Source organism: Parasteatoda tepidariorum, chromosome 3, assembly GCF_982258835.1.
Source record: "Parasteatoda tepidariorum strain Cologne lab strain chromosome 3, Ptep-v5.0, whole genome shotgun sequence".
NCBI lineage: Eukaryota > Metazoa > Arthropoda > Arachnida > Araneae > Theridiidae > Parasteatoda > Parasteatoda tepidariorum.
This window is the reverse complement of record NC_141757.1, coordinates 87,566,452-87,592,678: the sequence shown is the minus strand read 5'-3', so window position 1 is coordinate 87,592,678 and position 26,227 is coordinate 87,566,452. Positions and strand designations below refer to the sequence as shown.

The following is a 26,227-nucleotide window of genomic DNA, read 5'->3' as shown; positions in this document are numbered from 1 at the left end:
AACAGTATTTGTTACATTTGTTTTTAGTGGAAGATGCTAAAAAAGCAGTTATATATGGTGCATCAGCAGTTTGGATATCAAATCATGGTGGTCGAGAGTTAGATGGAGTTAGTGCTACGGTAAACAGCAATGACGGTGTATAACCCTTAATGTGAAACATTTTATTATTACTTTTTTTTATTACCCATTGTGATACAATGCAAATCACAATACGGTTATGGATAATTCTGTTACGGATGCAATACGGTTACGAATAATACAATAGACAATACAAGATACAATACGATTAATAGAAAAGTGGATTTTCATGCTATTTCCGATTACAAAAGAAAATTCATAATTACAATTTATAGTTTGATTTATATTTAGGGGGAAATAACTATCCATTTAGATAACTTTGACATGACAAATTATTTTTATTCATTTATTTTTATAACAGTCGTTGAACAGCCGACCCATTTTTGAGTTTCTGACTACCGATATTCGAATCTGTAGTCTTTTAATTTTGAACACAATTCTTAATTCAAGTATTGGGAGAAATTTCCATTCGTGGAGGACTCTTAGATGCAACTAACTTGCATTTGCGTAACATGGCAAAAAAATACCACGAAAGCTTATACGGTTAACCTGACTGCAAGGTGATGCTAACCCATGATCCGTCTACCTGTTGAAGGATATATTTACGTCAGCAACAAGGTCGATGTGAGACAGACGCAGAATTCGCAAAAACCAGCAGCTAGGATTGGAACCTAGGTAACCTCATCAGAAGGCGAATGCTCTATTCTCTGAACCACTGCTGCAAATGACAGTTTAGTTGAACTAGACAGCTAAAAATTCATAGTATAAAACGCTTCTCTTTCTTTGCTAGTCTGTCTTGTCTAGTAGTCTAGATATTCCTTCCAGAATATTTACCTTTCGTTGCCAGAACTGGATAGAGATCATACTAAGACAGGCATCTTGTAAGGGGTTAACATCAACTTCCCGCAGTAAAAATATTTAAATTTCTTTTTTAAAAAATGCCGAAACTCAACGTGTTTTTTTTATTGCTTCTGACTCTAATCCACTCTCCTAGATCATTTTCCTTTTCATCCATTTTTCTTTTATTGTATTCACAACGCCTGTTTCATTAAAACTCCGTACATTACTCTGTTTGCCAAAGTAATCACACCCCAGAAACTCTCAAAATCAAGATGTTCCATCAGATTATATCTAGGTAATGGGACAACTTATATACAAACGATTACATTCAGATCAAATCTATAATCAACAACCATATTATGTCTCGATGGAAATTGGACTGGACCAACAGTACAAATGGACGGCAGACTTACAAATTCTTTAAGGATCCAAAAACTGCAAGAATGAAGGCAAACTTTTATATTAATCAGTTCTTAACCGGCCACAGCGTGTTTGGCACACACCAAGCAAGATTTTTTAGGAAATCTTCAACATGTACTAATTGCAACTCACAACAAGACATTCATCACCTGATTTTTCCTAAAAATCACCTAATTTGTCCTAAATTTCAAACACAACGAGGCAACAATTTTCACAACAAAACAGAACACCAAATTTACTCTAACCTGACCTGCAGATCAATCATCAAAGACATTATCAAAGCAACTTCGGAAGATGCATTAAACCCACTGTAAATATTTACTAACTCTGACCGTCCAACTACCGTATGGATCAGCGTTTCCATTTCTCCTGAGTCAACTCTAATTTTCTCGCTTTAATTACCTCATCATCGGAGACTCTAGTTCGGCGATTTTGATTCTCAGCCAGGTGTTGATGACTATCCATTAAATTGGACTTTTAGTGACTTTAAAAAAAATTTTAAATCTCATGGTGCTCTTAGGTTGGATTTGAACTATCCTCGTCATTCACACCATTTTAATCCACTTTTACTATTTCAACACTAGTTTTGGTTATTTTACTATTTGTAACTCGTTTAATAGTTTCCTTAATAGGCAATTTGCCCTATGATTAGTTTTTAAATTTTATGCCATTTGATTGCCTCAATATAAGGGTCTGTTGACCTAGAATGGCAATTTATATTTTAATTTGCTTCTAATAATGCTGGTGTTTTCAATTTAATTGTGCTTTTAATCCATATTTTAGGGTCTGTTGACCTGGACTTTTCATGACATACATGCCAGATATATTATTCATGTTTTCTTAAAGATATAATATTCTGACTAATTGTAGATAGCTAATTTTGTTCAACAGTCTTGCTCGCCCGCAAAGTTTACGAGCTGTTGTATTACTACTACTTTTGTATTTTATGCACTTTATGTATTTTATGTTCTTTACTGTTTTTACTTGGTTTTAATAAACATTTACCCGCATGCCCTGAATTGGGGCAGGTCGGGGTAAATATTTTCATACAAACGATTACAATCAAGTTCGTTCTTTATAGCCAAAAATCATTATATCGCTTTCAAAATATATTCGGGAAAAAAGCGCCATCTGTGTATAAAGTTATATATGGGTACTATATAATTGAAATAAACTCATTAATTGTTTTTCTAGATAGATTCTTTGTCAGAAATCTCTACTGCCCTAAAAGAATCCAATTGTGAAATGTATGTGGATGGAGGAGTTCGGTGGGGAAGTGACATATTAAAGGCTTTGGCATTGGGTGCAAGAGTTGTATTCATTGGAAGACCTGTAATATGGGGATTGGCACATTCGGTAATTATAATTGCTTGGAATTACTTAGAGACATTATTTTTATTACATAATATATTATTTAAAAACTGAAAAGTTAGCGAAACATCTGACTTCTCTATTATATATTTGTAAAGAAAATCATCAAAAAGAAACGTATTTTTCAGAATTAGTTAAATAAATTCGAACTAAAATCATTTTCACGATGTAGAGAATAAACAAACACGTTCCAAACAAATTAATCTTTTTATGTTTTTATTGTCATTGTACATATTTTATTATTTTATTACCTTCATTATTTCATTATATTCTTGTTATCTTTATTATTGGATTTGGGATAACCTGGTTGGTAGGGCGTTGGGCCCATGTCCAAGGGGTCGTGAGTTCGATCCCCTCTAGCCGAAGATTCCCCGGGCTATAAATGGTGACTGGTGCTCATTAAATCTGTTGGGTCATAAAGTCCTCCATGCTTCCAGAACAAACCATACCTATGACGGTACTGACTTGGAGATCGATCGTTCTCTGGTTTTTGTCAAAATTACGATCTGTGGATGAGTGAATGGGTCGGCCCTATAAACGGACTTTGGCGTATGTCTGTAACAAAAGTCGCAATTCCGTCCATAGATGGCGCCACTGGAAAACAGGAAGAAGCTCACCCCCTTTGCCCAAATGGCATATAACAATAACATTTTTATTATTTTCTCATTATCTTTATTATTTTAATACACTTTTATTATCTTCTTTAGATTTAAATTATCACGTTCAGAAAAGGAACTATTACTCTTGAAATCTGGAGTAATAATATTTCTGATTGCTAGAATTCAAACTTACTGATTTATTTCTGCTAGTTTAAATTTAAACTATCTGTTTCATTTCTTATTGTTTAAATTAAAACCATTCTTATTCATTTGCTATAGTTTTAATTAAAAACATTAATTTGTCTCTAATATTCAAATTATCCAATTCATTTTTGATATTTTAAAATAAAACTGTTTTATATATTTCTAATAGTTTAAAGTTTGCTTTTACCTTGATGAAAAATTTTTTTAAGGAAGTTATGACACCAGTATCCTTTTCATAGATATTTTTTTCCGAAGCTCTAATTAGGAGAAAAACTATATTTTTTAATCAGAGAAAACAGTCTAATAGTTACTAAAAAATATGTTTGATTATCGGAATTATATTTGTACTAAAATATAAAATCTATGAAAAAAATAGTTTGAAAACAATTTTTCTTCATTTTCAAAAATTTATCAATAATACTATGAAAAATATGTTTAGTAAAAATTCTGTGTCCTGAAACAAGATTGTTTAACGAATTCGGTGTAATAAAAACGTTAAATTATTAAATATACAGTATGTTAAACAAAAAAATTCTCTGGAATGTAAAATAATTCAACGATAATAAAATTCCTTTCACCATTTTATTAGAATTACAATAATTCTTTCATTAAAAAATTGATTTCAAACGGTTTATTAATTTTTTCTTTCTTTAATTAGATCCCTTTGTTAAACAATCATTGCTAAATGAAATTTAAAAAAATAACACACTTACGCTATAAATAACTCAACAAGCAATTATCGGTCAAAACTTTCATGAAAATTAAGACTACACAATTTCTTGACCAGCAACATAATATTAACTGTGCGGTCGGTCGCTTCCGCACAGACAAGATACCCATCAATCTAGTTGAGGATTATACACAATCTCGAAATAATAAATATTTATATTAATCAGTCATACACTATCTCGAAATAATAAATATTTATATTAATCAGTCATACACAATCTCGAAATAATAAATATTTATATTAATCAGTCGTACACAATTTCGAAATATTTAATTTTTATATTAATCAGTCATACACAATCTCGAAATAATAAAAATTTATATTAATCAGTCATACACAATCTCGAAATAATAAATATTTATATTAATCAGTCGTACACAATTTCGAAATATTTTATTTTTATATTAATCAGTCATACACAATCTCGAAATAATAAATATTTATATTAATCAGTCATACACAATCTCGAAATAATAAATATTTATATTAATCAGTCGTACACAATTTCGAAATATTTAATTTTTATATTAATCAGTCATACACAATCTCGAAAAAATAAATATTTATATTAATCAGTCATACACAATCTCGAAATAATAAATATTTATATTAATCAGTCGTACACAATTTCGAAATATTTAATTTTTATATTAATCAGTCGTACACAATTTCGAAATATTTAATTTTTATATTAATCAGTCATACACAATCTCGAAATAATAAAAATTTATATTAATCAGTCATACACAATCTCGAAGTAATAAATATTTATATTAATCAGTCGTACACAATTTCGAAATATTTAATTTTTATATTAATCAGTCATACACAATCTCGAAGTAATAAATATTCATATTATTTCCGAAATTTGAACTGAATTCTGTTAGTAAGAAAAATGCCATTATGAAAATTTCCAAAAAATTTCCCTTTTTTTTTTTAAATTTACATAACTTGACAAGTGTGCACATTAGAGATTGTTTCCTTAAATTAAAAATTTGAAATTCATAATGATTACTTAGAGATATTAGACGGAATATTCTGAGATCAAATTCCTGCAAATATGAAAAAATTATAAAATTCTTGTGTACAGGACGAAAAATAAAAACGAACCATTGTAAATAACTTTTGATCGAATGATCGGATCTTCATGTTCTAGGACTTAACTTTAAAGTTTCTAGGGGATAACTCAAATCTGCTAATTAATTAGCTCAAGCAATATAAGTAAACACTTTTTCCGAATTTGATTTCTCAGAAACTATTTGACCAATTTCGCACAAATCTTATACTTTGCCATTTAAAATTGCATTCTTTAAAATTATGTAAAAAAATTATATACCTTGCAATTCAAACATTTTTCAACTTAAATTAAATAAAATAATTTTAAATGATAAATATTTACTAAAAGTTATATTTCGCATAGAATTAGCTTTGAAAAAATAAATTTCATAAATGCATGCATCTTGTACTTTTCCAAAAGTCTCAAGTACTCAAAAAGTAAAATTAACATGCCTCAAACTTTGGACCGCTCTCCTTATCAAACTATTGCGACCATATTTCCCAGATTGCGGATAACTCCCCCCCCCCCCCTATATTTTGGTTGTCAGAAATTAGAATCCTTCGAAAAACTGGTATGCTTATTCAGAGAAATTATGTTTTTGTGTATGATTTTTTAACTTAAAATATCGCCTACGCATTTGATGTATCCCTCTCTGAATCATTAAGATTGAATCTTAGAACGTGAAGATCTGATTATTAGATCAAAAGTTATTTAGGGTGATCAGCTTATTTTTTGCACTCTGAACATATAATACTCCACGTGTAGCAAACGTTGAAAGCAATTTGGAAAAAAAAGTAAAATTTTTGTGAATTAAAGAAAATAAGTTAGTTAAACTGAAAAAGTTAGATTAGTAAATGAATGTATTCAAGTTTTTCAATGCATTTTATTTAATTGTCTTACTATGTATTTAAGTACAGATGGGAATTTTCATTTACTGTTTCACTCTAGGGTCAAGAAGGAGTTAGAAATGCTTTAGAAATACTTAAATCCGAATTAGATAGAGCAATGCATCTGATTGGTAAGAAAGTGTTCTAATAATTAAATTGGTTCTTGGAAAATTTGACAATTAAAAAAACATCCGCGTCGCGAAGTGCAAACCCTTTCATAGAGTTTTCTTAAAGTTAGTTGTCAAAGCCATTTATCTTTTTTAAGTAGAAAAAGGTAATTTTACATGGAAAAATACAAAATTTAAGCGAATTCGGTCGAATAGTTCCTGAAAAATTGAATTTTAAAAAATTCAGATACATAAAATTTAATTTCTCAGGAACTATTTAACCAATTTGACTCCAATTTTGTATTTTTCCATATAAAATTACATTCTTTAAAATTATACAAAACATTGCACACTTTACAATTCAAGGGTTTTTCAACCATTCTTAAATAAAATAGTAAATAACTACAAGAAGTAATTTTTTGCATGGAATTATCTTTTGATAAACGAATTTTATAATCGAGTGAAAGAAAAATTTAAATTCGCTGAAAAAAGTCTCGAGTTATATTTCTCTTTTACTTTTTGCGAAATGTGCAAAAAGTAAAATTAACCCTTTGCTTACGGCTGGTACAACATGTGAACCACATGCGATGGTACAACGTGGTTTACCGTAAGCAAAGGGTCAACATTAAGGAGCCCAAACTTTGGAACGCTCTCCTAACCAAGCTATGGAAACCATATTTCCCAGATTGCGGCTACCCCCTATATTTTGGGGGTCAGAGATCCAAATCCCTTCAAAAGGTATATTTATTCATTCAGAGAAAGTACGTTTTTGTGTTGTATTTCATAACTGAAAATATCGTCTGCACTAGCATGTTTGAGGTCACCCGCTTGAACCAGTAGTATTGAGTCCTAGGATGTGAAAATCTGATCATTAAATCAAAAGTTATTCAGATTGGTCCGTTTTTTATGCACTGTACATAATTTCCAAAAATCTTAAACTGCAAAAGTACTATGCCATTAATTTTAGTGAAAATTCAACAATAAGTATGTGCCATTTAGTGAATAATATGCAAAGTTAGTTTGTACTAAAAATTCAGCAATACTAATGAAATGCATTTTCATTATAGTTTAGCGATGTGCAAAATTTAAATTCGTTAACTCAAGATAAAAAATTTTGCTGTGACAAAACTAAATTTTTAATAAAAATTTTTTAAATCATTTGAAATGTTCTTTTTTGTGAAAATTAATTTCCACTATTCAGTTCAACTCTCTTCAATATCTATTATATTTTTATGAAAAATGATAAAATAATGTGATAAAATAATGTGATAAATGATGTGATAAAATATTTTAAACACTTACATGTCATATTTTTGTTCTTTTTAATGTAGGTTGCAGAAGTGTGGGAGATATTGGTTCACATTTTGTTCAAAAGAAGTGTTTTTGTAAAATATGAAACTATAATTGTGTAACATATTAATCCTTAAATTGTAGCAATTATTTTTTTGTGTTAAATACAAATATTATATTAATGTATTGTGAATATTTATGCCAGCATTGCTTAATGAGGTAGTGATGTCTTGATGAATCCGTTATATTTAGAGAATTGATGAAATATTTCCTTAATTAGTAGTTTGAAAAATAAAATAAAATTATTTCGTTTTAACCATCTCGTAATCCTTTATATAAGTAGAGATTAACAGACTGTAATTTTCCCTTTTCAATTATTTAGCCATAAAACTATTAAGAAATCGCTTTTGAAATATCGAACTTTTAATTTAAATTTGGGTAAAATTGAACATAATTTCTTTGGTCGTTAGATAGATTTCGAGAAATTTGCCATGAGATTGATTTTGAAACTGGTTGTAAGAACTACTGATAGAAAATAATAGATCTATTCCATATTGGAGTTTTTGAGTATAATAAAATTAATGGCACGTGGGCTTAGGTTTTTTTATACTTCGTTTGATTGCATGTAATAACATTCGAATTTTTTTAACAAAACGATTCGAAATATTGCAGAATAGATTCAAATTGAAAATAGATTTTAGTCAATTGAAATAATTAAGGAATCAAGCATTGCAGCCAAAAATAGAAAACATGCAGGTTCTATGTACTGTCACTTTTAAAAGTATTTGCGAAAAAAGTTACTATTGAACTTCATGCACAGTAAAATGTAAATTATTTTTATAATGTAATAATTTATTAATTTTTAGTAATAATTTATGTATTTAGTATTAATTAATTAATTTAGCATTAATTAATTTACTTAAATTATGTAATAATTTAATAATTTATTAATTTATATAACAATATTAACATAAATACATTCATATAACAATATTACCATAAATATTTGCCACATATTTTCTGACAGAAAATATTTTTAGTGAGTTATTAATGTAAACCTATCATAGAATGGCTTAGAAAAACTTTTGCCTTTTCGTAAAAATTATAACCTTGATTACAACCTAGAACTGGAATTTTTTTAACGAACATTTCCGTTTGCTTACATCTAGAAAATTCTGGAAGCATTCAAAACATAAAGCCGGAAGATGTCAAAATGGATGAATTAGCTTACAGCTTACAGAGATAAATTTAAGGGATTAAAATGGAAGTTAACAAAGTAAAAAAATACTTCAATGAGTAATGGGTAATACAAAAGAAATAGAGAAGAGAATCTGGGATGAACAACAACGCAGTCATAATTTCAATCCGTCACAATCTTAATAAGGTATAAAATTTAAGGTATAAAATTATTTTCACGTTGAACTATAACATTGTACTAACAAATTTAAGAAGAATTCGTTAATACTCTAATATATCGTTAACGTATCGTTTAATTTAATGTATTGAGAGTTCAACGAATTGAGCAATATTATTGTGATAAAATACTTCAAGCGATGTAGCATGTATAATAAATTAATTAAACTTCCATTAATTTATTGTTTAATTGATATTCTAAAACGATATAAATTCTCACTTTTACTTTCCAAAATTGCAAACTTTATATTTAATTACGTAACATGAAAAAATGTATAATAATATCAGGTGAATAAAAATATCAGGAAAATCGAGAACTTAAACACAACCTTCGTATCAGATAATAAGAGATTTACGTCAAGCTCAGACCATTGTTTTGAAACAATCACCTCCGTTTATTTAATCCTTGCCTGTTACTAAGAGTTCACGCGCGAAGAGTCAATTCCATAATCTGCCAAAGTAAGCATGTTTTCTTTTACTTTGTTTTCTAGCACGAGTTCTATATTTTTTTCAGTTTTAAATTTGCGGCAAAAATAAATAGCTTTAACGAAAATTGTTTTTTTTTTTTACGGTAAATTTTATTAACCGCGTGATGAACAAAATAAAATGCGTTTATTTGCAGATTATTACCACGTTTATATTAACTTGCCTTCGTGTATGTCTGTTCGGATGGAATTTTGTAATCGATTTTAAACTAACTTCCCGACTAGCTACAGACTTCAAATTTGGCACATAGTTCAGAATTGAATGACAATGCATGAAAATGAAGAGAAAGAAGACATGCAAAGTAAAGTAAAATTAAAATTAAAGAAGAATTAATATTTTCGCGATTGTCTTTTGTTGTCGATTCGATTATTTCAAATTAGTGTCACATGTCACTTGAAATATTTTGTGTACAGTGAGTGAAAAAATTTAGATTTTGGAAGTGAATACAAAAAAAAAATCAAAATAAAAAATTTTATTTTTAAAAAACACGTTTTTGTAGTGGAGTATAATAATTAAAAAATAAACGAAACACGTGGGGAGCATGAAATTCATGCCAGTACATATACACATTTTCTTACTTATACACATGCATAGCCACATACACATCCACATATACATCCACCTACACATCCACATGCACATGCATATACAAAAACATATTTCACATACACATTCAGATACAATTACAATTACAGATATACATGTACATGTTCTGACGAGCACACATACACACACTAATATAACATTACTGTTATGAATTTCATGCTCCCCACGTTTTTCATTTTTCAAATTTTCATTTTTTTATCATAATTCTCCACTACAAAAACGTGGTTTTTAAAAATATTATTTTTTATTTTGATTTGTTTACATAAATGATTTGAACTAGCATAAAATAAATAATAAATGAATTTTTTTGAATATAAATGCTCTTATGGGTTGATTATGTGAAAAATGCTCGTCACAAAACTTAACAAACATGCTGTTAAAGTTTGAATAAATCTTGCGAAAAATGTAAAATTTGTAGAGTTGATGAGTTTGAAACTCACTTATTTTAAAAAAGAATATTTCATTGACATATTTGGCAAATGTAAGAAAAGCTGTATCTTTTTTACTGCAATTAATTTAATACTAGTGGGCTGCGCCCCCTGCTCGCTAACGCTCGCCAACCCCCAAAAATTGCTACGCAATCTTATATGGTTTGCTTCGCAAACCAAGCTCGCTTCGCTTGCTACTAACTTAGGTACATTGCAAATGCACAAAATTCTAAGAATTCAAAACAATCATTCAAATCCATATAACAACTTTTTTTTTAAAAAAAAATTACATCATATTAGTAAATACTAAGTCATTAAAATAAATTTGAATTCAAATAAATGACATGTAATTTGTTAAACCTACTAGAAATGTGCTATAGTATAAAATCTTAAAGCGTAACAGCACGACTGAGGCTCATTTTTCAATGAATAACTAATAACAATAATAAAGCAAATAAATTCATGACATAAATCAAAAATCGTCAAATAAATTCGTAATATATAAATTCGTGAAAAAAGCGCTCTCGACAAAATACTAAAATAGAGATCTATCGACAAAGACTACTCACTTCTGCCTAGCTTAATAGTATGAGATTGCCGCAGCTGATAATGCTCTCTCTGGTTATTTCAGTTTCCGCTTTTAAAAGCGCTATATGTTGAGCCACCTCAGCTAGATTTGGCATATGAAATTTTTAGCGGCAATCATTGGTCGATTTCCCAGCGTTGCCATTCGGGGAGTTGAAATGAGGCTCTTTTTGTTGCCGTGTAAGAGAAATATATATATAGATTATGCATTCCAAAAATTATTTTTGAAAATATCGTGATCAAAAAACTCTTTAAAACCCGAATAATTCCTGATCTGACGACAATCACATTTACTCCAAGCGAAAGACAATTCATATAGCTTGAGAGGAAAATTAACCCTCAACGCATCGAATATAAACTGGCTGACAGCATTTGTCAGAAAAATTATACTCACTGTTTTATAATTACAACCCTTAATATATATTTTTTTAGAATCTTTGATAAAAAAAAAAATAGCATGCATATTAGGAATAGTGAATTATTATTTAAATGTAGAAAAAACTCCCTCGAAATCCAAGAAATCACAAGTGAGGATGAACAAAAGTATCAAAATAAGTTTAATTGCTGGAGAGAAGGTGGAGTTGAAATATGATTATTAAAAACACCTCCGAGTTCCAAGAGGTTATCAAACTAGTTTTAATGTCTTTCATCCCAAATTTTTCACTCATGTTTACACAAATTTCACCAGCGTTCTTGCCTTTTTTTCCTCTTTTTAAACATTATCTTTCAATCACCAATATGAATGTTTTTTTTTTAATTTATGACAATGATTTCATAAATATATAGTAAAGGTGTTGATTATGAGACACCCGATTTTAAATATGCAAAAAATTTATCAAAATGACCTAACTTTTGCATTAATGCCTCTCAGGCAGTAGTCGGAAAAAGTACATTACTTTTATAGTTTACTGCAACTACTTTGTTACAAATGTTAGCTACAACTACAGTTACAACTACTCTTTTTTAAGTGCAATACGAACTACTTTCGAAAAGTAGTCGCTACTTCAATACTTTAAGGATCCGATCTTTGCTCAAGAAATTAATTTACACCTATGTTCACAATGGTTTTGAATAAAAAATTCACTTATATCATACATGAAGAATTATTTAGAAATATTTATTCATGTTTACATGAGCCGATTTATTATTCTAAAACAATTTTTTTCGAATTTGTTCATTTGATTCAACTTTTTAGGCCTCGCACGACAGTGAATATTTAATTTTAGAAATGCTAGGAAATTATCAAATACTTTCCAATTTCGTGAAGTGTTGAATGCTTTTTTTACTTCTTCTAAAAAATTAAGTATATCGAAAATATGTTCCATTCCTTTGTTTCACAAGTGTGCATTCGCATGTAAAAGTGTGACCAAAGTGATAAATTATGCAGGGTTACTCATAAACGCCATTTTTCTTTACTACAACTGGCTTCAGTGGTACATGTTACTGCCATCTACCGGCAACTGCTTAAATTAAAACTTGAATACGTTCGGAATAATTTCATATGTTCTTTTTTGCCATATTCGTCTTCATTTTTTTACTATAACGCTTCGAAACCCGGAGGGAATTTACCCTGTATATTATTCTTAATGGTTAGCTTAAATATTAGTTATAAGTTACTCTAAATACGCAAATCCTGTTTACTCATAGGACCATTTTAAATTTCGTCAGACCAGCGAATATTTTTACCTATCAAATTCTAAAAATTAGTTATGTTAGAGCCCTGTTTCTTTACTAAGATAACGTAAAAAGTTATTGCCAGGATCGCTACAAACTACTGTTTTTTTTTCTCGTATTGCACAACTTACTGCACTACTTTTTTTTTAAAAAATGTCGCGCACTATAATACACGCTACAAAAAATGTAGCAACTACAGTAGTTTCACAACTTGTAGTGAGCTACTACCGACCACTGGTCTCAAGCTATTCAGCGTCACATTTTCTGTCATTAATTTCTAAATATATTAGTAAATATTAAATAATAAAATACATTTTTCCTTAAACAAAAGACGCGAAAAAATGTAACAATAATTTATCACTCCACTTTCTACAGTCCTCGTTAAGTGACGTGAAAATAATTTGTTGACTTAGAACTTTTGTATTCTTTTATTTTCTGCATAAAAAGAGAGAGAGAGAGAGAATTGAAAAATGGAAAGCAGCAAAAAAATGCTATGCCTGAAAGACTACGAAGAGTATGCTGAAAAGCACTTGGAACACAGAACATGGGCTTTCTTCAGTCAAGGAGCTGAGCGAGATTGGACTTTGAATGAAAACCTGCTTTCTTACACAAGGTTAGTATCATTTTTCAACCTTTCATAAAATCTTTGTACATACCTTAAATTAATTACATTAGAAAAAAAAGTATAGTGTACATTGAATGAAAAAGAATATTTAAGTTTTCACTCCTTGATAAAAATAATTTTTTTATTGAAACAACTTCTTAAATTAAAAAGTGGCCAATTGTGGCTTTATTGCACTGGGATTTTATATTAAAAGAGTTTGCATATTTTGTTGATAAATCCTTAACTAGGGAGCTGCTTCAGATGAAGTTTGCACTTTCAGCTATAAAACTATCACTTTTGACGATTTAGAAATCTTTGAGCTATTAATCGTTAATTTTGAGAATCATTTCATCACGAAATCGCGTGATTTGTGACTAAACACGAAAACTCGAATATGTGACAAAATTTTCCTTAACTCGGAATCTCATCGCAGTTCATTGTGGGAGATTGTTAACTAGAAAGAAGACTAGACGATCGAAAATTAATTGAAAAAGTAAACCGACAGTAGTGCCTGATTATTTAGTTGTTCTCGAACTAGGAAGATACTTAGTTTGAATCCCGCTTTAGGCATGTGTATAATTTATCTCTCTGACCTATCTGTCCTACTTGTGTTATTTGCGCAACCTTCATCCCCCTACATGGCGCCAATGCTCAAGTAATTAATACATCAAACGCTATGAAAGTGTTTTGGGGGGGAAATTGAATGACGAAATACTTTGACAAAATTTGTTTCCTCGAGGAAGTGGTGATAGTTATTTTGTCACCTTGACGAAATTATTGTTCGATGTACCCTGAAATAGTAACCTGAAGGGAATTGAGAATTGCAATAGCCATCCCTGGAGTGTTCAAGACATTCTCTATAAGGTGAGGCCTATGCCTAGACATTCTCTATAAGGCCTATGAATATCGGTTTTAAAACGACGAAAATCCCCACATTCTAGAAAATTGATGACAAGATTGACTCTTCGTTGTCATGCTTTATTGTACATTTAAATAACATTAGTTCCTACTGTGCGTTCAAAATATTTAATATATCGCTCTAAGATCTCTTCCTTATATTCACACACTTATGCTTTCGAAAATATGGAGTGAGCAACTACCCAACATGAAGCCTGTTTAGACCATCGAAACTCTCTGCCATGATGGTCATTTTCTCAAATATTGGAGGACAGGTAAGGTGTCTCTGGTTCATGTTTTACAGGAAGAGAGCCGGGGACTTACTTCCTTAACCTAGAACTGTTCAAGAATTTGACCATTATGGTAGCGATGAATGTCTACAAATGTTTAGATATATTATACTTTCCTCCATGTGTTTAAAAGAGGCAATGAGGCTTGTGTAAAGTATTTTTTTATTTTATTTTATAACCGTCGTTGAACAGCCGACCCAATTTCATGGGTTTACGACTACTTACGTTCAACTCCGTAGCCTTGTAATTTTGAACCAATCCAGAAGACAAGGAAACTCCTGGATCAGTACCCCCAGAGGTATTGATTTGTTGTGGGAACATGGAGGACTTTGAGACTCGACAGATTTAACGTGCATCAGTCACCATTTACTACACGGGGAGTCTTCGGCCGGCGAGGATCGAACCCACGACCTCTTGGATATGGGCCCAACGCCCTACCGACCAGGCTATCCCGGCCCTAATGGGAGGTATGGAGGTAATGTGAAAGAACAATATGTTCACCACTTCATGTGTGTAGATAGCCCTAATTTTACTTTAATGGCTGTCGACACATGCCGCACGATTCTTACATTTAATTGAATTTAATATCGAAAGTGAATATGTAAGTTGTGTGGAATGCCAGCTAGATTTCTAGATCTCAAACTGGGAGGAAGTAGGTCCGCAGTGCTTTAAAAAGAACAATTGTAACAATCAACTACCCACCGGCAACCATTCAAGGTATGAAAACAGTGTTGCTGATTGAGTTACACCGGTTGCCACTAGAATACCTTAAACTGTCTAATTTTCTTCCCAAAATCAGAATATGGTGTCTGTATTCCAATGTAAATTAACTCAAATGGGATAAAACTCCTAATTAACAAATTTTGCTGTTCAATTCTGCAAGTCCTGTCTTCTGACTCCGACGCTTGTATGCAATATAACTGTTGAATAGTTATTTTGATTGTATTATACTAACCAAATTCATACCAAGCTTCATTTAAATTGGCCTACTATCTCGATAGTTATCGACAAAATATGAAAATTCTCTCAACTTAAAACATTGTATTATTATTATTATTATATCCTGTATAGACACTTCAATACAGGACATTGAGTTATGACATTTACATTGAGTTATGACATTTACATTTTATTATTTTGATACAGAGAAACTAAATATTTTTTTCGATTATTTTGCTTCAGATACACATTCATACCAAGAATGCTTTTAAACCCACCAGAAAGAGATTTATCCACCACAATTCTTGGGCACAAAATTTCCATACCCATAGGATTGGCACCAACCGCCTATCAAAGATTAGCACATCCCGATGGAGAAATAGCTGCTTCCAAAGGTAAAAAATCAGGTTAATTTAAAATTAATTGGAGTAAATATTGATTAATTGTCTTCTGTTCACCCACCATAACTTGTGGTGGGAAGATGTCCATTCGAAATTTTCAATTTTTGAATTTTTTATTCCCTTGAATTGGATTACAAACATAGTGTTCCATAATGCGATAGACAAATTCTTATCGGTGATAAAAGGTATTAAGAAAGTCAAAACCCATATCGAACAAAGAGTAGCAAACAATTTAAAGTAGATTAAAATCGTAAAAAACGCGAACACACCACATGAGGCCTTTTGCATAACCTCCAAGTTCACCGGATCTACATCTGCGAGATTTTTTTCTATGTGGTCGTCTTAATCACTAGTTAATGATATGCTTGCATACTCACCGATTGTCGTTTCGATTGTCATCCCTTTGGCGGCAAAATTTTCGAGTGCGTCCGGGAATCATTTTTACGTTGTTGTAGACTGTGTAACGACAACAGTGGGTACCACTTTGAGAAACTCTTGTAATATCTAATTAAATAAATATTTTTGTAGTTAGCGAGTTTGTAGCACCTTTTGTTGTTTTTTCAGCAAGAATTCGAAGCCTGCATGAGTTTTTTTTTTCGATTCTCACGTGTTTTGCAACCCTTATTTTATGCGAAATTTTCACACTTTTGTCATATGTCGGAATTTTTCGGTAGAATTGCGGAACACCCAGCATAAAGTTGAATTCCAAGAAAAAACGAGCATTGACTTAAACAATATTACTCATTCAAAGAAGCTAAATGAAACAATGTTATAAAGCTCTGACACCAATTCACAATTTCAGAGTTATTAAAATTTTGTTTTAAATTTGCACGTTCGTATATGCTACTTTTCTTTTTCTTGGTACTTGCACTTCAAGGAGAAGACGATCACAAATACCCACACATGTGAACTATGACGTCAGCGTCAACTGATCGTTTATAAGCAAACTGACGAGTTAAAGTTGAGCTAAGTTTCTCCACATAAGTTAGAATGTTATTTAACGTGAAGTGAAATAAATACAGAGGCGCATCGCACATCAAATTTGTTGAATTAAAATTCTTTCTCATCTACTTCTTTTACTTAACTTAGATTTATTATTTGTTTACGTCTTTTATTATATAACCTTGATATATTTTTGTTTTGTGTACCTGACAACTTCCATACATTATTGGTTTGTTTATGTTCTACATGGCTTCGTGTCTATCTTTGTGTTAAGTAAGAAATAGATTGTGAAAGAATTAAAATCTTTGTGAAAGAATCTAGAATGAGTTACTTAAAAGAATTGATACTTGACGGGCTTGGCTTACTCGAAATAGAAGGGAAAGAACAGTTGCTAACGTATGCAAGTGCTACATTTCTACAATCAATCAGGATCAAGATGCCCACTCTACATCACTTGCAGGTATCGAATTGTGTCATCACAATCTCTGCATTTAAAACTATCAAATCACTATCGAGCTTTAGATTGACGTTTCAGTTTTCATCAACTCATAAAAAAACATCGTCAATTTCATTTGAAATAATTATTAGTTTCACTTGGTTTATTACTTCCTTATTTATAAATTAGCATACGTTTGTTGTTTCACATAGATTGAATAAATTTCTATTAACATTTTCGCTCATCTGGTTTTAATTCTAAGATACTTTTGTACACAAGTTCATAAGGAAGTCAAATAATTTAGTTTTGTTAAGTTTCATAATAAGAAACTATGTAAAAACAGCTGTACTGGATGTCATTAACTGAAACCCATTGTGCGTGAAGGAATTGTGATGAAGAAAGTTAAGATCCATTTTTGGCTATGACAATTAAGTTAATGGCATGTAAAGATTGTAGCATCACATTTTGTGTAGACACTTAAAATATTGTGCAATCAAAACTTTTATTTTCTGAAAAAACATTTTTAGGGACAGTTTGTATCGAAAATAATAACGAAACTTTTATATTCATTTAAAATTTCCTATCTTTAGTTTGAAACAAATCGTTTTTCATTTTTAACAATCATTAAAAATGAATAGTTTTAATAACCAAAAGACGCACAGTTAGAGAGATTGTCTTTCGTTTTCGTTAAATCTTTTATTTAAAAAAATATTGAAAAATTCCTTTTCTTAACGAAAAAAATTACCTAAAAGTCAAAACTTTTCACTTTTTGATAAGAATTTAGAGGTGATATTAATGCTTTTTAGCATAAGTCTATCAATTTTGAAGATGTACCAGTGAGCTATTCAGCAATTGTGAATGATGATTTCAAGAAAACTGCGGTTAAAGTTTGTTGTTAGAAATACGCTTATCGATGCAAATCTCATTTGAAATTTTTTAAAAAAATCATATTTTAAACATATAACATACTTTAAACATAAAACATATTTCATCATTAAGTCATAACCATAACTTTGTCATTACAAATTATCCTCATATATCATAATCAAAAATTCATCAATGACTTTAAGAGGATGCTGTAATACTAGAAAAACTTTAAATCTCAAATTCACCATTTAATCTTCATTTCATTTGTTATTTTTGAATAGAAAAAGTGAGTTAAGGCAAACCTAGAGTAAACCATAAGGTTTCGAATGTTGAAAAAATATTTCAAAAATATTCATATATTCAAGCAGAATTTGGAGAACTTGCCCATAGCGCAACTCTGAGTAACCCTCTCATAATTCGCCTTAATTTTCATTTTTTGGATTTCTTTTTAGCAGTTAGAACTTCGTGGCTTACTCAAGGATTACCTGATCCCACTTTTTCTGTATTTTAAATTTAAAATTACCAATGAAAATGGAAGAGAATTCGCTACGAAGGAATTCTCCCTTGGTATAACGTCCATGTTTAAAAAAAATACATTATTTCAGAGCGAATTTTAAAAAGATTCTTTTTTTTTCTCTTCCCAAAAGAGAATATATTTGGATATATTTTATAATCATACTTTAAAACCTTCTTTTACAGCTGCTGAAGAAATGAGGACTGTTTACACTCTAAGCACAGTTTCTAATACTTCTTTAGAAGATGTTGCTCGTAGTGTTCCAAATCGATCCTCGCCATTATTTATGCAACTCTACATGGCCCGAATCCGATCATGCAATGAGGATCTGATTAGGAAAGCAGAAGTCAATGGCTACAAAGCTATTGTCCTTACAGTAGATACACCAGTCGTTGGTTTACAACTAAAGATGTGGAAAGCTGGAGGAATACAGATGCCACCACACTTAAGGTAGAAATAAATTTTTAATCCCGTTGCTTCTTTCCAGAAATAATTAAACATACAGGAATATACAACAGCGAGCAGATGAATTTGACCAAGGACAAAGTTTTTTGAATTTTCCAACTTAAGAGTCCGCTTTCTTTGCCATCTTGAATTTTAGATTAAGTTTTTAATTTTCTTTTTCTTGATTTTTTTTCGTTAGTTACAGATATCTGATGATACAATGATGATTTTCATGATTTTTGATGATACCACAGTAACCTAGAGGGACAGATCAAAGTAAAATGCATTTCAACGTGCCATGGAGAGGTGATGAAAAACTAATGTCGTTAACTAAGGAACCACGTTAGTTTCTCACAATCTCTCCATGGCACGTGGAAATGCATTTTACCCTGACTTACCACTGTGATTTTTCTTGTTCTGTTTGCCATCACAATTTTAAATCGCAATCATCCTCAGGAATGCTTCCCAGACCGTCACCAATAATCAATTGTGCAACTCTAGAGCGACATAAATGAACTGCAGGAACAGTTATCTTTTTTCTCTCTCGGCTACTGTGGTTTTTCCTAGTTTTGTAAGTCACCTTTATTTTTCTATTTTTTATTGGCAATTTCACATTTCATGTTTCAAAACACTTTTGTTTCTTCTCATTCACGTGTGACAAGTCTTGAAAATTTGCGCCAATTTTTTAACGTTTGAAACATGTTTACTGTTATTTCCAAATCGCATGCCTTTGAAGTAAATGAAGTGTTTAATCAAGTAATATCTTGCCGCTTCAGTTTCTTGGGATTATTTATTTAAATAATTTTTTTGACATACAAAGATGATAAATAAAAATATTAAAAAAAAACATAGCTATGTCTTTTCTAATCTACATTCGTAAATATGTCTTGTAAAAATATTTTACAATGTTTTTTTTTTCAATAAACTTTCTGTGTTCCTTGTATGATTGGTTTGCTTTTTCTTATTTATTTAATTTATTTAGTGTTCCAAACGCTATAGACGCCATTAGAACTCTCAGCAAAGATGGATCGATTCCAAATCACGTAGACTTGCAAAGGAATCTATTTACTTGTAACATCACGTGGGAAGATGTAAAATGGATAAAGAGTATAACGAAACTCCCTCTTGTTTTAAAAGGAATTATAACTGGTAATATCTTTATAACTGCTCATTTTTTAACTGTTAAAATATGATTTAAATTAATGCGTGATCAACAAAAAGTTCCTTTTTATATAGTTTACTCAAAATGATATCTCATCTTAAGAGTACATTTGTTTTAAATAGCTGAAGATGCTAAAAAGGCTTCAGAATACGGTGTGGCTGCGGTATGGGTGTCCAACCATGGAGGACGTCAGTTAGATGGTGTTAGTTCTGTGGTAAGAAAATAGAGATTTCCCATATCTCAAACAACTGAACTAAATCAGTCTTGTCGTAAATCAGTCTTTGAATATTTAATATTCATTGTGTACGTTATGATTAATGTGTCAAGCTTTATTTAATAAATATTAAATATGTCAATGTTTTAATTTTGTTATAAGGATGTTCTTTGAAGCTGTTTTGCCAAATAAAAATGAAATGTCCCAGTTTGATTAATTCAAACTTGAAGCGAATTTTTGATTTCAAACTATCTATACTGTCTTGTTGAAAAGAAATATCAGAACCAAACAGAACAAATAGCTCAAACATTAAAGATACGTATTAGTAAACTTTTTTTTAAAAATAACTCCTATTTTGCGAGATTTTTTCACTTAGATGAAGCTCGTTATTATCGATGAATAATTTTCAGTTTTCAGCCTAAACAATTCAGGTTTGGAATAACTTTTCGAAAATTAAGAAATTAAAAATTTAGATCAAAATTAAATCATAAGAACTTCGAACTATCACCTGACTGTGGCTTTTTTTTAATATTGACATTTTTCACCATTTTTGAAATTAATATAGATGATGCAAGCTAAAATTGGGCAAAATGTAACATAGCATTTATACATAATTGTTACAAATTAACTGTTTTAAAAATAGAATATTGTTCTCTGAAAAGGGTTATTTCTTATTATAGCAAATGATTCGAAGAATAACCTTAAAATAAAGTAATTTATGTTGCAACAGACATTAGATTTTCTAAAATTCCTCACTAACTATAGAGCATGGTAGAAGAATATATCAAAGAAGATGGTTATAACAGTCAAACTGTTAAATAAGCAAACTTCTGATGGAAAAAGATGCTCTAAAACATTCTGATTGTTCTATACTCTTTAAAGTTGATTTTTCTCAAATTCACTGGAATGCTTACCTTGCGCTTCTGATAAAACTGTATACGCAGGCTCTTTCACTACATGAGATAAAATATTTTTCGAACGATATGCTATTTTTTATAATTGCTGAGAATTTGCAACAGTTAATCACGGCTGTTAGGTCAAGTTAAGCCTATCTTTATCCAACGCTTAATATGCTAATTATGAAAATGGCACAAAATGGCTGTTTGAAGAAAAGCTCCAGTTAAGCTAAACTAAAAAGTGTTCTAACTTTTTAATCTTTTAAAAGTTTGTCCAATGCTGGATTATGTGAGCTCATAAAAAGTGAGAATTATTCATTGATTACAAAAAGTGAGAATTATTCAGTGATTTTGATGACTTTCATTTAGGTGGGAAAACCTCGCCAAATTGGCAATTTTTAAAAAATTTTAATAACATTTTAAATATTTAATCTAATTACTCGTTAATAATTCTTCACCGTTAGATGGTAAACATAATTCGAAATTATGTCTTTACCTCAATTGTAAGGCACTTAAATTGGATTTGTTTTCAACTCTATGTTTTCAAAACTCTATGTTTTGATTCTATGTTTTGATTGACTCTATCAAAACTCTATGTTTTGATTTTCTAATTGTTTATCTTTCTAGATTGATGTCTTACCAGAAATAGTTGCTGCTTTAAAGGGAACAGATGTTGAGGTTTATGCTGATGGAGGAGTTCGTTGGGGAAGTGACGTGCTTAAATTGTTAGCAATGGGCGCAAAAGTAGTTTTCATTGGAAGACCATTGATATGGGGATTAGCTCATTCAGTAAGCAGATTTATATTTCATAATTGAGCTGATTTTTAAAGAAAAATATTTTGAAACAGTTTAACGTTCATTTGCATTACAAATGCATAAGGTCAATTATGTTTTTTGCAGAAAGCACATTTGAAGCGAACCTACGGTAATACCAAATGTTACGGTATCAGAAGTATTTAATATTAACTGAAGGCTTTAATTTTTTCTTCTTTCAAAAGTCAACTTTTTTATTTTAGAAATATATTTCCAAGGAGAAAATTTTCCAAGGATTTTAACTGGAAACGTTTCTTTCTCAATAATAAGATTTATAATGAATATTAACATTTTATCGATTTAATTGTGTTTTCTGATGAGTTGCGATGGTTTAGTGGTTAAGACACTGAGCTTTTATTAAGGAGAACTGAAGTTCGATACCCCATGGTGGCTTGAAACCCACCTAACTTTTCATCGATTTGTACCAGCTTGTCTGGGGAGTAAAGGCGGTTGATGCGTAATATTGACCTCAATTCGTTGCCGAAATTTTAGCCTCCATGATTCACCTGGCCAATTATGCCTGCTACGGAAATGCGCTACTTAACAGGAGCAATATAATGTTAAGTTACATTTTCAAACTCTTTAAGATAGCTTTTTTTTTTCAAGACTATTTTTGTTGAAGAAGACCACAATTTACCAGTAAGCGATAAGATATTTTTATACATTGCGCTATTATCTAAGGCCAATTTATAAAGTACCGTGGTGAAAAAAACGACAATTTTTCAAGTAAGAGATAAGATTTTTTTATACATTGTGCTATTATCTAGTGCCAATTTATAAAGTATCATGATGTGATGGGGAAAAAAACAGAATTTAAAAGAAAATAAAAAGATTTTTTTATATATTGTGCTATAATCTAGTGCCGATTTATCAAGTACCTAGGTGAGAAGGACCGCAATTTGCAAGAAAGCGATGCTTCCATACATTGCACTATTATTAAGTGAAAAAATTTTAAATACTTTTCTTTAAACAATATCAGGGAGTATTTTGATGAATATTACATTTTAAAAAAGTGTGTAATATCATTATAAATAGCGTTTTAGAGTGAAAAACATTAAATGTTGTATTTAAATTCGCAATTAAAAATAAGCTCTTTTTTTATTGTCTTGTTAAAACTTAAGGTTACTTACAATTTCTCCTTGCTGATAATTAATAAAAATTCAAAATTGATTATTGGTTCCCTGTAAAACAATATATTTATGCTAAACAATCAATACTTGTATTAAAGATCATGCTTCTTTTAATTGAAATTACGAATTATTTTAACATCAGTTCAAAATGCCATTTATCTTCTCTCCATAATTTTTGCAGCTTTGTAATCATCAATCTGATTATAAAAGGCACTTATTTTCTCATATTAAAAATAAAGTACTTCAGTTGGTGCAATGTGGTCTAGCAAGTAAAGGCGGCTTGTACACAATGATGAACCATTCCTACATTCATGTCATTGGTCACAAATTTGTGAATCCTTAACCGCCTCAAACCCTTAAAGGAAGTTCTCCAAGAAGGCAAATTTCTCCCAATACTTGATCCAAGAGTTCCCTTCTCTTCTGGATTGGTTTCAAAATTACAAGACTGCAGAGTTGAACATTAGTAGTCGTAAACCTAAAAATTGTGTCTGCTGTTCAACGACGGTTATTAAAAAAACCTTAAAGAGTTACTGCGGAAAGCTTTAATTTTATTTTTACTAAACAAATATTCAATTTCTTTCCATAATAATATCAGCCGAAAAATTTAAACTTAACTTTATTTATGGGATATCAACACATTTATTAATTTATTTTATTTTACTTTATTGTTTATTGCAAAACATTCTTGAAGCTAATAGTCGGAATAAAATCTAACATTTGTTTAAAAAAAATTTTAAAATAATTCAGAAATTGTTTTATTATTGTTTAATTTTTCAATTATGTTTTTTACAGGGTCAAGAGGGAGTTCAAAATATTCTTCAAATTCTGAAATCTGAATTAGATAGGGCAATGCATCTTGCAGGTAGTTAAATGTTAGATATTTCTAAGAAACCATTGTAAAACGGTCTAAGAAATTTTATCTTGTACTTGTAAAGAACTAAAAAGAACCATTATATGTCATCAAAATACTTCTATAGGTGCCCATATGTTAATTAAAACAATACAACATTTTAAGAATTTATTACTCATTTTGTTTTAGTTGTATCATTTTAAAATACGAATATAAAAATAATATGTCTAAAAAATTATTTTAACAACTTCGACACTGTAACTTGTTATTAGGTCTGGTAGCAGAAACCGGGCAGCACGGCAGATCATTAATGAATCTGAAGATTATTAATTTATCTGCAGATTATTTTTCATTCGTTTTATTTTTATTTTTTTAAATAAACAAGTGAAGGAGGAAATGCTGAAACTGCTTTATAAAACAATTCTATACTTGTTTCGAATAAAAATTAAAGAGCTAAATTGAGAGAGCCGAAAATATCTTGTGTAATTTTTTTTATTATTTGATTACAGACTTAGCTGCATATATTTTATGTTTTAGTTTCATTGTATCAAAATCAACTTAAATTAAAACAACAAAAAGTTTTTATTTATTAGGACATCATGCATGCAAATTTGGCTATATGTATGTCAGATTAAGTTGAATTTTCAGAATAATAATCTATCTGACTAAATTGAGTTCGCTGACAAATTTGAACTTGAAGATAGTGATGCAGATTCACTCCGTAAATTCTATTCTACTACTGGAGTATTAGGTTAGTAATTTACAAATGCTTCACCATGTAATATTTTTTAAAAATTGAACTTTACGCACATGAAGAGAATTTGCTTAGTAAAAATTTTAATTGCTCTATTTCATAAACTTTTCTCAAGAAAATATAATTATCTCCTTCATAATGTCTCGAAATAGTGAAATAATACTAATTTGTCCTTATACTTTTTCACGCCAAATTATTTAACGTTCTTTCATTTTACATTTTGGAAATAAAGACTGTAAAAAAAACTCTCAAGACATTAAATGCAAGCAAAATAATCTCCAGTATTAAAAAAAACACATTTTGCGTCAAAACGAAAACATAACAATATACAGCATTTCATAGTGTTAAATAATTTTTCCCTTGTGTTGATTGAGACAGCATAAAAATATTTTTAATTTTTGTGCATTCGCCAGTCTAAGCAGCAATGTGAAAGTTCTAGTCATACCAAAATGAGGAAATAATCCTGAGATTAAGTGTTATTACTTCATGCTCCTTGTGTGCCTTTATCTGTTGAAATTGGCATGTCTTAATATCTTATAAAACTCTGATCTAGTGTCTAATTTCAGTGCAATTTTTTTCTAAAGTTTAAGTTTATGAACTTTGAATAATTAGACAACAAACGTTTTGGAAAGGTATCTCTACAGCATAAGTTAAATAAAGCAGATTATTGTGATGTTTGTCAAACATTTTACTAATGCATTCCCTGTTCTAGGAGTCCGAGATGTTAAAGAAGTTGGTCCTCACTTATTGAGAAGAAGACACTGTTGTAAAATGTAAAATGTCATGCAATATTTCAATTGAAATGTAATATATTGTAAATTGTTTTATGTAACAACAGCAGTTCATTTATATATTTTAGAAAAAATTTTGTAAAGGTTGTCGTTGTGTTGTTCGAAATAAATTAAATAAAGGCAGTATAATTGCAATGATGTTTAGTAACCTGAACCAGCGGAAGTACAAAAGAGCGTTTCCGCAGTCCCATACACTCTGAGAGTATACATACGCATGTGACCGGGCAATTTTTCCTCTAAAGCCTAATTTCACTTCAAAATTCACATAAAAAACTCACTGCAATTAAATGCGCTGAAATTTATAGTTTATTATCATTTATAGTATGGGAAGATATTGTAATTAAACGTTCTTGATATTAAAGAAAAGTAATAGTTAAAAAATTGACCCAAATATACCAAATACCATGTAGCAAACTCGTAACTGCAAACAGCAAGTCTATGCCCACATAAACAAATAAGTAAACCATTCTTTTCCCGTTTCATTAAAATATAAATAAAAACCTAGCAG

General features: G+C 30.1%; 2 protein-coding genes across 3 annotated transcripts in view; both read left to right on the top strand.

The window, feature by feature from the left end:
- Positions 1-7,921, top strand: part of LOC122269695 (2-Hydroxyacid oxidase 1) — a 30,645-nt gene extending 22,724 nt beyond the window's left edge. Inside the window, exons 5-8 of the mRNA XM_043043963.3 lie at positions 28-119; positions 2,533-2,694; positions 6,248-6,317; positions 7,625-7,921. Coding sequence (XP_042899897.1) covers positions 28-119; positions 2,533-2,694; positions 6,248-6,317; positions 7,625-7,689 — 389 coding nt within the window. The 3' untranslated portion in view covers positions 7,690-7,921. The remainder of the gene's footprint in view (positions 1-27; positions 120-2,532; positions 2,695-6,247; positions 6,318-7,624) is intronic.
- A 1,425-nt stretch (positions 7,922-9,346) lies between these two features.
- LOC107448043 (2-Hydroxyacid oxidase 1) lies at positions 9,347-25,854 on the top strand. 2 transcript variants are annotated; one of them, XM_087159769.1, is made up of 9 exons: positions 9,347-9,455; positions 13,221-13,388; positions 15,749-15,900; positions 18,851-19,115; positions 20,092-20,258; positions 20,394-20,485; positions 22,009-22,170; positions 24,117-24,186; positions 25,641-25,854. In XM_087159769.1, the coding sequence occupies exons 2-9, from the start codon at positions 13,246-13,248 to the stop codon at positions 25,703-25,705; spliced, it is 1,116 nt and encodes a 371-aa protein (XP_087015895.1). In that variant the 5' UTR covers positions 9,347-9,455; positions 13,221-13,245; the 3' UTR covers positions 25,706-25,854. The 2 variants fall into 2 exon arrangements, with proteins under 2 accessions (XP_087015895.1, XP_087015896.1); XM_087159770.1 differs by having other exon boundaries at positions 9,355-9,455; positions 13,227-13,388.
- The last annotated feature ends 373 nt before the right edge of the window (positions 25,855-26,227 follow it).

Coding starts and splice junctions, on each gene's coding strand:
- LOC107448043 (XM_087159769.1), top strand. CDS start 13,246: ATGGAAAGCAGCAAAAAAATGCTATGCCTGAAAGACTACGAAGAGTAT. Junction 20,259..20,393: donor TTTAAAAGGAATTATAACTG/GTAATATCTTTA, acceptor TGTTTTAAATAG/CTGAAGATGCTAAAAAGGCT. Junction 20,486..22,008: donor TAGATGGTGTTAGTTCTGTG/GTAAGAAAATAG, acceptor TTATCTTTCTAG/ATTGATGTCTTACCAGAAAT.